Source organism: Corapipo altera, unplaced genomic scaffold (assembly GCF_003945725.1).
Source record: "Corapipo altera isolate COAL_440 unplaced genomic scaffold, ASM394572v1 80, whole genome shotgun sequence".
Lineage (NCBI taxonomy): Eukaryota > Metazoa > Chordata > Aves > Passeriformes > Pipridae > Corapipo > Corapipo altera.
Window position 1 is genome coordinate 392330 of NW_020885025.1, and position 18445 is coordinate 410774.

General features: G+C 44.0%; 1 protein-coding gene across 3 annotated transcripts in view; it reads right to left on the minus strand.

The window, feature by feature from the left end:
* IFFO2 (intermediate filament family orphan 2) overlaps positions 1-18445 on the minus strand; it is a 43408-nt gene that overhangs the window by 14871 nt on the left and 10092 nt on the right. For 2 of the 3 annotated variants that reach the window (XM_027668017.1, XM_027668015.1), the window contains exons 2-3: positions 2773-2833; positions 2097-2192 (exon numbers count right to left, since the gene is read on the minus strand). In XM_027668017.1, the coding sequence (XP_027523818.1) occupies positions 2097-2192; positions 2773-2833 (157 nt within the window). Of the gene's footprint in view, positions 1-1811; positions 1863-2096; positions 2193-2772; positions 2834-18445 lie in introns of all 3 variants that reach the window. The other variant, XM_027668014.1, reaches the window with a different exon arrangement.

Genomic DNA, 18445 nt, shown 5'->3' on the forward strand with positions numbered 1-18445 from the left:
CTCCAACCCAAACCATTCTGTGATTATATAAATAACACTTTAAAAATGGAGAAAACCCCTGTGTAGCACGTGCAGAAGAGAATGAAATCTAAAGCCTGGTGAGGATGCAAAGCTTCCCCTCTTCCAAACAGAAAAATTGTGCTGCACAGAGAAGTTGCTCTTAAACCAGATTCAGGGTGAAGCAACTTCACACATACCACAGAGTCATCAAATCAAGGCTGGATCTGAAGAGATCCATGAGAGCCTGTGACACGGAAAGCACTCCTTCCTCTCTGGCATGACCCTGCCCTCCAGCCTGGCAAAAGTTTAATATTGCCCCACTTCACTCTGGGTAGTTACAAACACAATTTATAAGAGATACTCCTACTCAGACAGTACATCTGGCTCCTTAGGAAGAAACATTCAAAAATCCCACAAATCAAATTTTACAGCCTAGTTGAGGCTTACTCTGTTAGAAAGTCTCACTTCAATGGCCAGGCAAAGCTTCCACTTGGACCAGAAAAGCAAGAAAAACTCTTTAAATACCAAATCCCCTTTCTAAGGGGAAAGCTTTGGGGGTTTTGCTGGTTTGGTTTGTTTTTTTTCTCCTTTTTTAATTAAATTATTACTCAGTCTTCTCCAGCCCCTGTCAACCACCTTTAGAATTAGAGATTTTTGTTTTCCAGAACACACAGAGGAAAAGAAATCTCTAAACACTGACACACTCAAAACAATCTTACCCACTGAACAGGTACCAGTGATTTATCCACAGGAAAGCAGGAGCCACGTGCCAACGTTTTGCATTTCTCTGCTCTAAATATTTACTCAGTGAGATTCAAAGCAAGCATTCACAGTGCTTTCCCTGGGCTTTTTTTCCTCCCTTAAGAGTTTGAAAAGCCCAAAGGAGGATGTTTGCCTTCACCACCATCTTTTTTGTACACACGGAGCAACCTCTGCTCCTCAGTGCAAAAAGTCCTCCCAGGGATGGAACCCCGACCAATTTCTCGCTTTCACACCCTCCAGCCAAGCACAGCCATCCTCGATTAAACACCAAAAGAAGAGCCAGCTAATTGCTGGATTTCACATAAACACATCCAGTGGCCCAGGGAGAATGTATTTGACACTGGGAGCAGGTTCTGCAGGTTTATATAAAGGCAGGAGAAGGCAGTTAGATGCAAAATTACAGAATAAATAAGCATAATAGGATTTATTCGTTAGACAACTGGCACCGGCACTACTATAGACTTCCAGAGAAAGGTACCTTAATGTTCACCTGTTTCTCTCTCTAGATACCTGCATGAGTACATGCTTTCACCAGGCCTAAATGTCAGAAAATTATTCAGTCACAGCCTAAAAGACCCTCTGGCTTTGAAGGGAGGTCAATATCTAAGGAGACGTGAAAGGATTCCTCTGAAAACCAGTCTTTATTCTTTTTCTTAAACCAGTAGCTTGAAGCAGCACAAAGCCAATACCTGACCCAGGGATATTGGATTCTTCTCTTCAGAGCTTTCATTAAAGGAGATTAAACCCACATTCCTCCCTGGGAGGGTGGTTTGGCCCTGGCACAGGTCTCCCAGAGAAGCTGTGGCTGCCCTATCCCTGGCAGCATCCAAGGCCAGGTTGGACGGGGCTTGGAGCAACCTGGGACAGTGGAAGGTGTCCCTGCCCATGGCAGGGGGTGGGATGGGATGGGCTTGGAGGTCACTTCCAACCCAAACCATGATTCTATACAGTGTATTCCTTTAGGAACAGGATTTTCTTGGATAACTCAGACCCAAACCCCCATGTCAGCAGCACATGGAGCTGCACAGTGTTGACCCCTTTGTCCTGACCTGGGAGTTCTCCAACACTTTTCTCCAGGGCTGCAGCTCTGAATGCTGGCACTGTGGAGAACGGGAAGGGAGGGAAGAGTCTGGGTTATGGGCTAAGCAGCAAGTTAATGCATCTCTACACAGACCAGACAGGAAGCAAGGGAGGGAGATCTGTCTGATGCATTAGATTAGAGGCAGCATCACACTAATTACACAGCAGCACTCACTAATCACCTTTCCATGAATGAAGCCATTGGCATGACACACACACTCACAAAGGCAGTGGAGGGGCCACTCAGTACTTACATCACTCATCAGACCCTTAAAGACCACAAGTTCTGCTTTCAGTCTCTCAATCTTCTCATTCAACTCCTCCTGGAGAGCTTCTGCTTCCTGTGCCTCCTGCAAGAGAAAGCGCAGAGAGGTGAGAGCCCAACTCAACTTACTGTGTCCAAAATACAACACTAAGAAAAACTCAGCTCCCCTGAAAATTCTTCATAGAAAATTAGACTTGATGGACCAGCTGGAATAACCCAAACCCAATACACCTGGATTAGAGGTCCAACACTATAATCAGGAATAAAAAAAGAGGGGGATGAGCCATGAAACAGCCTATACTAATGACATAATCATAACCAAGCACTTTTTAAAAGAGGCAGGTATCAATTCAGAAAAGTAAGAAGTGGGTGGCAATTGGGAAAAGGGAATAAGGAAGACCTGGCTGAAGCAAAGACTTAAGGTGAAAGCTCCTCACTTATCCTGAGCAGGCTGATAAAGCACATCAACACCCCCTCCATCCACTTTGTCACCAACTTCAGCACCTTCCTGCTCCAGCTTCCCAACTTTATCACTGTCATCTAGAGCAGCACACCCAGCTACTCTGGCTAGAAGTCAGATTTTTAGTTAAAACACAAATTTAAATGATGACCAGCATGATAAAACGTGCAGAAAAACCTTTCAGTACAAACTGTTCAAACCTTACCTCTCGCAAGGTTTCTACCATAGATTCCAGACTCATCCTTCTTGTCAGTTCCTCTTCCCACCTGAAAGACAAGATTTGCAGGCAAAGTGTTAATTATACAGAAAAGTATTTTCCCCCTCAAAATCACAAGTCTGAGAGCTGTAGATGACAGTTCTTTGAAATGTAGAGCAGATGGTCTCCCCTACTTGTTCCCCCTCAAACAAGGAACTCTGAGTCTGTGAGAGAATAAAAGCTAATTCCACTTCCACTGGGATCAGCGTTCCTCCTGATCTCCTACACAATATGGAATCATGGAATGATTTGGGTTGGAAGGAACCTTGAAGCCCATCCCATTCCATCCCCTGCCATGGGCAGGGACACCTCCCACTATCCCAGGTTGCTCCAAGCCCTGTCCAACCTGGCCTTGGATGCTTCCAGGGATGGGGCAGCCACAACTTCTCTGGGCACCCTGTGCCAGGGCCTCCCCATCCTCACAGGGAAGGATTTCTTCCTCATCTGTAACCTAAATCTTCCCTCTTTTAGTTTCAGTTTTAGTTGCAAATAAGGTGGGAAATTTTCAGTGCACAAAGAGAATCAGTTCAAGGGAAGTTATGTGAATTAGTAATCTTACTATTTACCAATTTGTGCCATCCATTCACACATTCATTTGCCTTCTGTATTAAGATCCTCAATAATCTCCATGCTCCAGTCACTTCCCAGCACTATATTGCAAGGAGAGCACTCAGACAAGTTCCCTAAGGGCAGGGGACACACTGCTGCTGCAGCAGGGCTGCAGTGGAAGAAAGGCAATCAGAGCTATAAACTGTTTAATTAAACCTCACCTGTTTGAGTTCGTTACTGGGGCTCTGAGCAACTTGGTCTGTGGAAGGTGTCCCTGCCTACGGCAGGGGGGTGGAACAAGACGATTTTAAGGTCTCTTCCAACCCAAACCATTCTAAGATTCTACAATAATTGGATTAAGTGCTAAAAATAAAAGAACAGTTCCTTTTTAAGCACTGAAACCCTCTAAAGAGCAAAAACCATACAACACGAATTCAAAAGCTGAGAATCTTGAAAACGTGACAATACACATTCATACACATGGATGTGATTGAGTTTGGGAGGGAGAGAGAAAGTAAAATGTTTGCCCTCTTTCTGAATGGGCAGTAGTGCCACACCAGACTTGCCTGGTCTAACAACAGGAATTACACACCTGGAAAAGAAACTTTGTGTACCACATGATTAAAAACAACCCTGTGAACAGACTCTCCAAGTGCCACCACAATAATTTCGGTTGCCACTTCAACACTTTTTAAAGTTTAACTGAAAACAGCAAACTGGGAGGCCAGAAATCCATTAAATCAAAGCATTCTGGAAAATACAGGGTTAAATGTGCCAAAATACATGGATCCATCCTGTTTTCCACAGCAGCCTGGCAGTGGCTGGACTGAAGGCTGTCCAGTGGAGGTTGATTTGATGTACACACCATCCCTGTGCTACTGGGTACAGCTCTGCCTCCACAGTTTTAATCCCACCTGGAATGGAAGGCAGGGTGGAAGTTTTGGGCAGGGAAGGATGTGGGCAGGTTAGTGCTGGTGCAGTTTGTCTCCAGGAGCCAGAGGCACTTGAACAGGTCACACCTCCCTGGAGCTTCAAGCTGGCACTGCAGCTCCATTCACTCTTCCCTGCCATTGTGGGGCAGGAATATCCCACACAACAACAAGTGTAAGTTGGATTTATGCAGCAAGATTTGTTGTGCATCTTTTTACCAGCACTGATTCGTTGCCAAGCAGAGTAAAATATTTATGCTGAAATTTGCATTTGTCATCAAATGTTTGAGCTCGGATCTCCATACCCTCTTTGTTTTTTTGACTACTAATTACATGTATATTCCTATAAAAATAGTAACTTTGCTTTTCAGATTTTTATATCGAAGGTAAGAAGGTGAAATTAATTAAAGCAGGCAATTATACTGTCAATCTATAAGATTCTAAGGCCTCCTTCTGTTACAGGAGAATCATTCCCCCTCTTCCTGCTGCCAGTTAGGGATGGGAGTCAAGCAGACACTGCAAAAATGGATATGCTGCTTCTCAAGGTTTGAACTGTTGCAATGAGGGAGCCTGGCTGCATCCAGGTTATCCTGCTGTATTACTGCATCCTCACCCTGGTCATTCTGCAGAGGGATGTATTTTTGGAAAACATCATCTGCATATTTTTCCTGACTATGCCAAAAGTCAGGAAAAAGGATTAGCATTCCTCCCCAGCTCAGCCCCTCCAGGCAGCTGCCAAGATTACACAGCTCCAAGTCTGCTCAGACTAACCTTCCCCATCCTGCAGAAATTCCAGAAGTTCCATTGCTTTGCTTTGTGCCAGTTAAAGTGCATTTTGCAGAGCAGGGATTTACAGCCCTAATCCCCCTCTGTCAAACTCAAAACAGTGTCTTCAAGAGAAGGGGGAAAGGATGGCACCTTCTATACACCCTCCCACAGGTCCTGTGTTTCGCTTATTATAGGGACAAGAAAACAATCAGACGATTTTTAACGAGAAAGTTCCTGCCTAAGAGAAGGAAATTTTCACTGGATTGATAAAAGGGGTCCTGCTAACCATTAATATCATATTCTTAACCCTAGAGCACATTCCTTCCACCCACCACCAAGCTGATTAACCTCATTTAACAGCTAAAAATGCCAATCTTACTTTCTCCTCAGACTTAAACCCCGGGAGACTATTTGTAGGGAGGAGAGGAAGGAGACTGGGCAGGAAGGCAGAGGATGACAATGGAGCAGAGGATTAATTCTCCATTTAAACTTCCAAGGAAGTGAGACAATAGGAAGATTGCTCATTCCTATGATCATCCTGTATTTGCTGGAACACACCAGACTTTAAATGGACCTTGGCAGCTGTGCTGCTGCACATTCCAAAAATCCAGCAGTATGGAGTCGGCATCCACTGAGAGGATGTTAATTATGGCTGTGATGTCTTTATTATTCAACACACTAAATTATTCTCCCAGTCATTTATATCAGTCAACACTTTTCTCTTCAGTTACCATCTAAAAGCAGAAGACACTGTTCCACAAGTCTTAATCCCAGCAAACTGTGGATGCCCTCAGCTCCTTGGTAAACATGTGGGGCAGCCGAAAATGTCCAGGAAAGGGACCTGCAGCTCCTGGTGCTCCCTTCATCCCAAGGAATAGGGAAACACCACCTGAATAATCACCTCAGCAGCAGCCAGGTAACTCCAGAGCTGGATAATGCCAGGAAAAAGGGGCATGATCCCTGCTCTCTGTGGCAGCACCCAGGGAATGGTTGGAGCTGTGCCAGGGCAGGGTCAGGTTGGATCTCAGGACAAGGTTCTTCCCCCAGAGGGTGGCTGGCACTAAACAGGCTGCCCAGGGCAGTGGGCACGGCCCCAAGGCTGCCAGAGCTCCAGGAGGGTTTGGACAACACTCTCAGGGACGTGGAGGGATTGTTGGGGTGTCTGTGCAGGGCCAGGAGTTGGGCTGGATGATCCTTGTGGGTCCCTTCCAGCTCAGGATATTCCATGACTCTGTGGTTGTCTGATGAGGACTGTAATACCCAAGAGGGAAATGGCTGGAAAACCAGCAGTCTTCCCATGCTTGCAGCAGGATATTAATTCCCAGCTGCTCCAGCTGCTCCCAAATACACTTATTTCTTGGCTCAGATGCAGCAATTGCAATGATTTCCAGCTGCATCCAAAAATGTTTTTTCTAACTTAGAAATGTTGCCATCCAAACCTATCGGACTTTAGGGTTTCTTATTATCTTTTCAGTTATTTCTTCTTAAAAAAAGTTCAGCATTATGAATTTCAAACGTAGCCAGGCTTTTATTCCTTCTTTACCACCTCCTAAGGATGTTTGAGCTCCAACCACCCCCAAATAAAGGGCTAGTCTGAATTTTTGGAGCCTTTTTGTCAGATGTGACACATCAGATTCCGGTGGCATTCCGTCATCCCTTCAGAACCAGCTCCTGCTGCAGTCCTGTCTTACAGAATGTCGGCTCCCTTTAACAGGAAGGATATTGGGCAAACAAAACACTCGAGTAGTCAGCCAGGATTAACACTGCTTAGAGAGTAACACTGCTTAAAGAGTGCTCTCGTAAAGCTGAGTCACACCACAAACTTGTGCTTCCTCTGAAATGGGAAGAGTAGCAACCAGCTCACCGATCCCAACATCCTCTGTAGCTCCCAGGAAAGAGATGGAGACATCTCAGGATAAGTCCCTTCAAAGCTTCTCTAAGTGTTCAAGCCTTAATGCCCATGAAATTAAACTGAGCAGTTTGTGTTGACACATCAAGCTTCAGAACACTTTCTCACTCTGTGAACACCAAACACGACCATTTTCCATTCCAATGTTCCATGTTCCTTTCTCCTCTCCCAGAACTGATGCCAGTTCAGGAATACTGACCAGAGAAGGGTATCACCCACTGCAGCAGATTGGTAAAACCCCTTTGGAACAGAAAGTTTTAGAGGAGTTTTCCTTGCCAAAAAATGTTCAGTAATTGTCTTTTAAATGATTCTCAGATGTCTGGTTTGATTCAAACAACAAACAACATGCTCACGGAACACACCAGGTATAACCACACTGGTTTAAGAATGATTTTGCTCAAGGCAGAAAGGCACAAGCAGAGCAGTTACCTGATGATATCAACTGCATTATTCTCTCATTTAAAATATCCCTCAAGGAATGAAATATTCATCAGGTAATACTTAATGACAAAATATTTATTCCATAAGCAAAACTCTTTAGGAAGATAAGTCCCTTCTTCCTGGTGGTTTTATGGAGAGTCATGGAGAGGAGAAAACTTCCAAAGGGAACTAGGATATTTTTATAGTGGTCTAAGAATCTCCCCTGTCACTTTCTCATGTGCTGACTGAAGCTTTTCACTCATTTATTGGAGCATCTTCCCACCAGTTTATGGAGAGAGGAGCAGCAGCAGACAGGAAAGCACTCCAGAGCTGTTAGGTGTAAGTCCACAACAGGAAACTAAAGTGTTAGTTCAAGCAATTAACTATAAAAGGCTCACAAAAACATGACCAAGTCATGATACCCAAACCCACAAACTCACGGAACCCCCACTCTGCTCCAGGAACAGCAGCGCTGGTTTCTCTTGCACACTAAGACAACACCAACCCACCCGTGGCAGGAGCTGCTCCCAGCCCTGCTCACGTCGGACACAAAGCACCCACCATGTGTTCTCGGATGGGTCACACCTCGAGGAGAGGGAGGACACAAAGCACCCCCGATGTGTTCTCGTATGGGTCACACCTCGGAGAGATGAAGGCAAATGGCAGGGCCAAGTAATGACATATCCCTGCTGCCTGGGAGGGTTTGTCATGGGTTACAGACCTGGCTTGGTGCTCCTGCCTGTTCTTCACCACTCTGGGCTCCTTCTGACACCCATATGTTGTTTACAGGAGCCCCAAGGCAGCACTGGCACGAGATTTAACACCCAACCCGCCCCAGCCCAACGATTTAATTGCGGCGTTAGTCACAGTCATTACACACAGTTTACTCACATCTCCCCTGTGGGGCTGTAGGAACATGCCCACTAATCCCCTTTCCAACACCCAGATAATAACTATCAATATTACAGTTTATAACTCTGGTTATTACCCACTGATTTCACTGGAACTGACTTCACGGCCAATCAGATGTACAGACTCAGATTCCCACACAAAAAGGATCCACAGTTTAATCCCAGAATCAGCCAGGACAGGGCATGGCATGGGGAGAGACACACTGTGGTAGTTTGGGATGAGAAAGAATCACAGTCAAGACTTTCTGGGTAGATTTAGAGAAACCCTCATGACACCAGACTTGTGCTGCAGCACCAGCCTCTATCTTCTATCTAACCATTTGCACTGGTGATTGTTAACTGAGAGGAGAGCCCACATCTGCAATCTCCTAAACCATTCCTGAGACTGGAAGGTAGTTCAGGATTGTAAATACCAACTGCTGCCTGCCTGTTTCCATTAGCTGAGAGAGCTGGACCACACAAGATGGATTTCGTTAAAAAAGAACCTCAACGAAGCCTTCTTTACTTTCACAGAATTCCAGAATGGTTTGGGTTGGAAGGAACCTTCAAGACCATCATGTCCGCCCCTCTGCTACGGGCAGGGACACCCTCCACCAGCCCAGGTTGCTCCAAGCCCCATCCAACCTGGCCTTGGACATTTCCAGGGATGGGGAGTCCATAACCTCCTGGTTTTTTGTTAAACAAAACAACCAAAAAAAACCCCAAAACAAATGAACAATTCACTGTTCTCTCTGATTTTAGAATCCTTTCTTAAGAGATCATTTTCCTTACAGTCGTAGTTTTGCACTAAATTAGACATAAAGTTGTATTAACCAACTGGCTCCTTCCAAATGCCACCTCTTACTTAAATGAGCATTTTTAAGACGCTGTAAAATACAGGGATTCTTCCAGATTATCCCAAGCACTGATCATTTTGATCCTGCCTTTTTATTGAAGTAAATTAAATGTTAGTTGATGGGCTCCATGTAAAAGGTATTAATTAATGGGAAGGCCTGATTCCATTAGAGCCTGGCTGGGACACAGCGGGTGCAGCACTCGAGTGAAGAGGTGTTTCTGCCTGTTGCAACATCCTCCCACAGAACCTCTTTGCTAGAAGTCATTCCAGCATCAAATTTCCCAAATAACAGGGTAATGGGGGTTTATCCCCGGACTTCCAGCAATGGTCTAGATGAGACACAAAATCACTGCAGAGCAGAACTGGCACCTTTGGCACTGTTGAGTGTTCCATTATAAAGAAGTTAATATTCAAGTCTTATTCTAGACTGGTGCTCTACTTCAAGCAGTCAAAGAGACCTTTGAACAGCAATTCCTCGTGAAGAAAATTGCTAAAAGGACTTACTCTACAGAAAAATATTGCCTAATTATGCCTCTTGATTACACCCAACAAGAAAGATGCTCCAGCCTGTTACTAGAACCACAATAAAAATCATCTCCAGGTTCCTTTGCGTCTCCTTGCTGACCACACGAGGTGTTTAAACAGAAGCCTAATGACACCAGAGGTCAACAACATCAAGTAAAAGCAGCAGCCAAGCCTGCATTCCTTCAGAGAGAAAATTATGGGGCTTTTAATACAGCAGGAGAATCCACAGGGAATTGTGCAACACTCCCAGCAACATTAAACACACTGGAAGCTACAGAGCTAGAGTCACCACTCCCGGGTGACTTATTCCTGCAAACACACTGCCCTGAAAGGGCAGTTTGAAGGCTGAGGTGTCCTTTGATACTTGGATAAGCTCTGTATCTCTTTTTGTGCTTGTGCCCAGCCCCCAACACAGAAATCCATTCACAAAGACACAAGATACTCATTCAAAACAGGTCTAACACAGCAGGTAGGGCTGCTCTGGGGTGTTCTCAGTGTATTTTATACAACACAGAAAGCACCTACAACACCTCCTGTCCTTGCAAAGGAAAAGTGCTGACTATGAGCTTGAGTTATTTTCAATCTCACAGCCAAGTGAAAGAAAATCTAATCACCAGCCTAGTTTCTAAGCCGTTCTGCCAGAGAATCCAGATCTTCTGCCAGTAGGAAAGTTACTTTCACTGACAGAAAAGTTTTGCACAGCTTCCTCTCTGGTGCTCACACTTTGCTTTCCTAATCCCAGTTCATATTCTCTTGGAGAGAAAGATCAGGCCAAAAACAACAGAACTCAAACCTGCCTATCACTGATGTGCCTCATCTGCAGCTACAAAAGACTTCAAACACTGTTTAACAGGTCAAACCCATCAGAAGTGTTCAAAGCCACAAATCCTACCCATGGAAGCCAGGAGGACCTTCCTGAAGAGAACCTGGGCAGCTGCAGGAATTGTTTTTAGTGTTTCATGGAAACTCATGGCATCTGTACATTTGTGCCTGGCTCTTCTGCTACTCCTGATCATCTCAGGAGCAGGGAAAGGAGAACTGCTGAGGAGGAACAAAAGGAACAAAACCACAAAAGGCCTCTGTCTGTGCAACCTTTATTTATAAAAGTATCCACACTCTAGAAGGGGAGTATAATTAAAATTAACATTTTAGCACTAGTGTCCTCCATACCTCCCACCATTGTGCCATCACAGGAACACAACGTTTTCCTGCAGAGAAATGATTTGGGGTTAGTCATAAACTGTTCTGGCTGATAAGACACCACCAATTGTGAGCTGGTGGAGAAAGGCTTGGGATGTAATTCAGGATATGATAATGGATACAGAAGGTAAACTAAACTTTGCTTTCTGTATCTTCTCCTCAAATGTCCCAGCACCAAAACCACAAGAAACAAGAGATCAAGCTGGATTTCATGGAATTAGATTTCATAGAATCCCAGACTGGTTTGGATGAGAAGGGACCTTAAAGATGATCCAGCTCCACCCCCTGCCATGGGCAGGGACACCTTCCACTAGCCCAGGTTGCTCCAAGCCCCGTCCAACCTGGCCTTGGACACTTCCAGGGATCCAGGGGCAGCCACAACTTCTCTGGGCAACCTGTGCCAGGGCCTCACCACCCTCCCAGGGAAGGATTCCTTCCATGTGCTTTCCCCCTCCCCAGCAGGCAGAGCTAAAACTGGGTTTATTTCTCTCTGCACCAGCAACTTCAATTCATTTTTCACTCCTGTCAAACTCCTCCTGACAGTGTTTACAACCCTTGACAAAATATACAGCTCTTAAGCATGAACAAATAACTGCAGTGGGGATCTACTGCAGCTCTTGACAGCTGAAATGCAGTTCTGGGGGAGGCAGAGCAGCCCCCAGGGCAGGGGAGAGGGGTTTGTTTGGTAACACGAGCAGAGGCACTGCCTGCCTCCCACTGCCAGAGAGCTTCCCAGGAACTGCAGCATTCCCAGAACCCGCCCTTACAAAAGAGCCTTGTGAGAAACAGCAGCTTGGGCAAAGGAAGGTTTACAAGGTTGGCCTGGGTGTTTGTTTCGGGAGGGGAAAACATGGATAAACCAGTCTACAATTAGAAAAATATCAATAACTCAAGACTAGGCAAAACCATCAATAGAGAGGGGGAAAATATGCAACACAGAGAAGAATCTGTCAAAAGCCAACAACATCTGCGAGGTTCTCCACTGCAAAAGGAAAATGTTATGATGAACTTTAAACTTCCAATTTCTGAGACAGCCCCTAGGTTTTTTTAAGACAGCCTTGGAGCCATCAGGAACACATCAGAGACGTGTGCTGCAAAAGAACTGAATTAGCTAAAATATCAACTTCTAGCAAGTTGTTCTTTGTCATTAAGACAGGCACTACTACTCCCTGTGCCCCCAGGATACTCAGTTCCTACAATTAGTCTGAATTCAGGCAACTGCAGGGAAGTGGGATCTTTCAGTGTCTCCAGGATATCTGCAATGACATTTTATTCTGAAAGGAGATGGCAAACAGACACTTTGTTTGACAAGTCAGCTGTGACTGCAGGAATATGCCCACACCTGGCACAATAAATACCATTTGGTCTGACTAACATTTGTACCCAAACACCCGTTTGACACAGATCATGACACTTTTGGCATGATCAGAATCACAGCACTGCATGTCGGGCTTCTCTTTAGCTCAACTGTGCAGAATTAAGTCATCCTTGTAAATATTACTGTAGCCTTGGAGGCTACTACTTCAGCCTTCCTGGGAAAATGCTCAAATTCCCAGTTCTTCTTCTCTTGTATCAATTAAATCCAAGGCATTTTCCCCATTTTGTAGATATATCCACTTATTTTTCCTTTCCCTCTCTACACATACTTCTATTAATAATGAAAAGGAAATTTAAAGTGGACACATCCTGATTTCACAATATTGGAGGATGGCCTCATATTTCCCAGGGTTTTTCCTGTGCTGCTGTTCTCATTTACCTCTGAGAGGTCTCAGGGTGAATGTTGGGCCAGCGACCCATGGACTGGCAAAATTAGAAAACAAAGAGGGAACGGAGAATCACAGAACAATTTGGGTTGGAAGGGACCTTAAAGACCTTCTCATTCCAACCCCCGCCGGAAGCAGGGGGAAGTTCCACCAGAACTCCAGGAACTAGTAAAATTGGGAAGGAATCCCATTTTTCTAAAGCCCAGACCAGCAGTCTCTGTGCCACACTCTCATTTTTAGCTCACAGACAAGTCCTTGCTGTCTGACCAAACTGTTTTCCACAGAACAGCAGCTCCACACTCATTTTTCCACATTAACACATCAACCCTTTATCTCCTTTACCACTAAGGGATATGCAGAGCTCTCCTCCAGGCCTGCACGAGAAAACTGAGGGCACAGCTCAGGGAACAGCCCCAAAGAACATCCCATTCCTATAAAACTGTTGTCACAAGTGCAGATAAAGTAATTACTCTGCCTCATTTGGAAACAGGTAATCCGAAAAGCACAGGATTACATTGCTGGGAGTGCTGCTGGCTACGAGTTAATTATCAAATACTGAATTCCCATGTAAGGGAATCTCTAGCAAACATGAGGACTACAAACCTCCTGCATCAATGACAGCCCAGCACGTATAGACATTTATTTACATTTCTTTTGCAGCTCTGCCTATGGAAAAGCTGCAATTTTATGGTATTTAATACATTGTGCGTTCAGCTGTTTTGCCCTAACACTCTGGCACAGGCAAATATATGAAACTGCTGGGAAATTCAGCTGAATAAACTCACTAATGACCACTCTCTTTGAAGAAAATATTACCAAAATGCAGCAACAGATGCTATAGAATCAATAAGGCTGGAAAAGATCTCTAAGATCATCGACCTATAAAACTTAAGGTGAAGGACTGCGAGCCTAAAGAAAAGAACTGATTTAAGTCAATATTTTTTTTAAGCTTCCCAGAAAATCCAAAAACCAGCCTGAGAAACAGCTTTATGTTTATCTTCCCACCTGTGGAATGGAAGGGGGTTAAATTTCATTATAGACATATTCAGCATCTCTGAACAAATGAGAAGCAGAAGTTGGATATCTTGAAGTATTCTTTTTTTGCAATAGCAGGGCAGGAAGCAGAAGCCCATCCAGTGCTTTTAAATCTCATTTCACTTGCACAGGCTATTCATCATCTCCAATTTTTTTGGTCCAAGTGCTAATGTGAGAAACTTGTAGGATTGTTGTTTTCCGGCACTGGAAAGGTCGAAACAAGCTTCAGAGCCCCTGAGCAGACAAAGGGGAGGCTGGGCTGGGGAACACAGAGTGTCATTATCCCAGTGTCCCAGTAAAGCCATGTGATTCCTTTGGACAGCTCATCTCCAGCATCCACATCATTACTGGAATAAATACAGGCTGTGGTTGCACAGAACGGAGCGAGGAGAAGCATCTCCTGCAAATTGGAAGTTGGTTTGTTTATAAGGGAGTTCCCAACAAAACTCCAGCACAGCAATGAAACTGCACAATGGAAAGGGATTATTATAACTGAGTCACAGAGCAATCCCAGCAAAATCCAGTCATTGTTTAGGGAAACTTCAGAATTGCCTCATGCTCTTCGTTTAATCAAATGTATTTCAATGGCAGGAGATAGGAGCCAGCATGCCTGGCCCAGAAGCTGAAGCTTAAAAGAAAAATGTAGAATAAAAAAAGTAAATAAATTTTTAAAAATTAAATAAAACCAGCAAAAAACTCAATCTTATTCCAGCCTTCGATACAGTTTTCATAGTTTGCTAAGATGCAAGACTAATAACATGAGGACTTTAGGAAAAATCCACATTAGGTAGTATTAAGCAAACATTTGCAATAAATAAAAGCTCTTTGCAGCTCTCCATCAAATATGACTTTCAACTCCCATTTTCCAAGCTAAAAATTTAACTGGCCTCGATACACTGTGATTTCCAAAGCAGGGTGTCCCATCCTGCTTATCCTCTCCCCACACACTCCCTTCAAACTCTTAGTCCTTCACCTCCATTTCAGCACATTCATTTTAGAGCAATATAAAATAGCCATTAATAAATCAAACAGGTCAGTGAAGGTATTACCAGCACCCAGGACTACACCAGAATCTGGCAGGACTTGTTTCTGAGGCCAGGAATCCCAAGAACTTCATCACTTCGAGATAAAATCCAGCACATGAGACTTGAGCTGATTTGCAAGGTTTTCCCTCAAGTCTTTAAGCAACGCAAGAAGAATCCATATTTTTCCACAAACAATAAAATTTCCCCTCTTCCCTCACTTTTTTTTTTTTTTTACCTTGAACTCTCAGTTCTTTTTTCTGTTTTACTTTGTTGGGGGTTCTTTGTTGGTTTTTTTTTTTTTTTTAAATAATCCCCAGAACACAGGAGAGACTTCCAGAGCTGATAAAAACATCAGTATGGAGGAGGGTTCTTGTGCAAGAGGAAAAAGAATAAGAGAAAGAAAGCACACAATAAACCAGATTGGAAATCTACTTATAATCAAGAACACCTGTAGTACAAAGGAGTACAAATGTAGTTCTGGCCTTGCAGCCACTTAAAAAGCATGATATAAAAGTGTGCTCTAATGTTCACCATCACTGTTTTAAAAATCCATTTGTATTTTTAGGGTGAACTACATTTCACTTGTAATCTCGCACCTCCTGCTGCCGAGGCCTCTCAGCACCAGGCAGACACTTGGCCAAAATTCTGGCAGCCAAGGACACAAGTAGTTCCAGGACAGATTTAAAGCCATAATAAGATCTAAGGCTAAGCTGTCGGAAAGTCCAGGCAAACTTCTGTGGCATGTTTTTTCTTTCTCTTTCCTATAAACACCTAATGAAAGCTCTCCTGGTAGAGGCTGCCAAGTTAAAATAGTGCATTATCTCAGCTTGTGACTCCATGGAATATTCTTACATCACAGCTCTAAGGAATCATCCACCAGGCTTGTAACTACAGGAAAGTTTTCCCATGTAGGGTGAGGATTATTTCTTTTTACAACTGCCTTGTGACTTCAGGGCAGTGTGTTATGAAAAGGGAGCCCTGGGTGTTGTGAGTGCTGCACTAGGGCTCTCCTGCTCTCCAGATGGAGCAAGGATTCTCTGGAACTGAAATGTAAACTCACATTGAGTCTGTGGGTCCAAGGGAAGTTTCCCCAGAGGATCCCCAGGTAGGACCCTTGTGAGGAGAGGTTTGCACAGTGAGCTCCGGGTCACTGAGCAAACCAAGGCTCTGCCTGATTCCCACAGCTGAAAAAAAATCCAGTTCCACTGATGGCCTTCCTGAAGGATTGCTTTCAGGGATAAACCTGAAATGGCACATGCTGCATTTGAGCTCCCTGGTGACCTTAAAAGAAAAGGAAATACATCATTGGCACAGCACAAAATAACCCAAGACAGCACCATTTCCAACAGTTACTGTCACCCACCAACACATGGACCCCACCTCCTGTCCAAGAGATACTCCCATCTTCTCTCGTTTCAGTAATGAGGTAAATCACCCATTTCATTGAAACACTGATCCATTCTGTAAATAAATACTGAACTGTGTAATTAAGCGTAGACTTGCTAAGCTTAGCTGTTAGAATGGAACCTGCACCAAGTTCAAAACACTGGTGTTTAACATCCTCTCTGATAAAAAGCCTTTATTTACTCACTGATTTCATGAGTAAATGCTTTCTGTATATAGCCCTTCCTTCTCAGCTGTGCTGTAACCACTGCTGTTATCACCTCAGTAATTCTCAAAGGCTCTGATAAGACCAAGTGATAAGAGATCAGGATTACTCTTCTTTGCAAAGGAACCCGAGATCCAGCTGGAATTTATTACAGCACCATTTTCATTCACTTCTGCAGTTCTTCAGCCTGAAATCGCAAAAATAATTGCAAGTTGCAGTTGAAATGTTCCCTGCTCTCCTTGTCTTTAGCTGTATCTCCTCTGCCCTCCCTCTTCTTCCATATCCTTTAAGAACCAGCCTCAAAACTGAGAGCTAAAGTCATTCAAACTCAAACCAAAGAGTTAGTCACCTTAATCTCTGCCCCAATACTAAATACTTTTACTGAAGCTACTAAAGATCAAATAAGCTTTTTATTAAAAAAAGATAATGCTTATCTGCCCTCAGGAGTCAGGAGGACAGGTGGAGTACACATCCAGTAGATATCAAAGTCTCCCAACAGTGCTCCTATATATCCATTATCTCATCAACATTTTAAGAGTTTTATTATCTTTGTAAAAGTAAATATATTTAAGGGCACCTTTTACGTGTAGTGTCAAGATTCTGACAACATAATAAACAAACTGTTGTTCGAGGGCTCTGAGGACACTGGAGGGAACACACAGCACTTCTAATAGTGCTCTTATAGATCCAATATCTACATTTCAGAAGCTTTATTACCTTTGCAAATGTACATATATTTAACTGTACTTCTCATGTGTGGTGTCAGGATTGTAAGAACGCAAGTAATAAAAAAGAAATAAACTGCTCTTCAAGGGCTCCGACAACACTTGAGGAACACACAGAACTCCTAACAGTGCTCCTCTAGATCTATTCTTGTAACTGCATTTTAAGAGTTTTATTACCTTTTCAAAGGTAAATACATTTAAGTGCAGTGTCAGGACTGTAAGAACACAAGTACTAACAACGAGTAAGAAACAAACTGCTCTTCAAGGGCTCTGACGACACCTGAGGAACACACAACACTCTTCGCATGGGCCTTCTACAAATAGAAGAATGTTCTGTTTAAACTGTTTTAATCACCTCTTGTACAATGGGTAGATTAATAAAGTTTAGTATTCCTACTTAATTATGGTGACCAGCCTTAGAGAACTGTCATTAAACCACAGCACCCTGCCATTTAGATGGAAGAGAATTAATAAAGATGACAGCTGGGATATAACATCCAACATTAGACATTTTTAAATACTTGTACAAAGGCAAAACAGTTTGAAATTCACACAAATGTAATAGCTGTTTTTTGCTCTGTTTCCAAGAACATAATTGTTTAGTACTTGATTTTTAGTAGTTGGGGGTGTATAAACAGTGAGAGCAGTGACAACCCTGGGATATGTGTGGAGGGGAAGGGATGGACAGCAGAGGGTTCTGGGGCAAACGTGGTTATCCCAGAATCTCAGAATGGCTTGGGTTGGAAGGGACCTTAAAGACCATCCCAGCCCACCCCCTGCCATGGGCAGGGACACCTTCCACTAGCCCAGGTTGCTCCAAGCCCCGTCCAACCTGGCCTTGGACACTTCCAGGGACAGGGCAGCCACAGCTTCTCTGGGCACTCTGTGCCAGGGCCTGCCCACCCTCACAGGGAGGAATTCCTTCCCAATATCCCATCCAACCCTACTCTCTGTCAGTGGGAAGCCATTCCCTTGTCCTGTCACTCCAGGCCCTTGTAAATAAATATTACCTCTCAATCTTTCCTGTCAGCTCCTTCAGGTACTGGGAGGCTGCAATTAGGTCACTCCAAATCCTTCTCTTCTCCAGGCTGAACAATCCTAATTCTTTCAGCCTTCCCTCATAGCAGAAGGCCAGGGAAAGGACCAGAGTGACTGAGACAGTGATCTCATTCAGCTGCCATACAATTACAGGAGAATTAAGCTGAGTCATGGACCTAAACCCCCCTAAATCAGAGCTCACCACTGGACTAAATCCCTGCCCCCAGGCCTAGAGCTGTATCTCACTGGGAATTTTATAGGAGAAAGATCAAACAACAATTATGCTTCACTGAACACTGGAAAAGGAAAAGAAAAAGGAAATAGGGTGACACTTCTTTCAGGGCTGAAACAAAACAACAGCAGCTCAGTCCCTCAGCACCC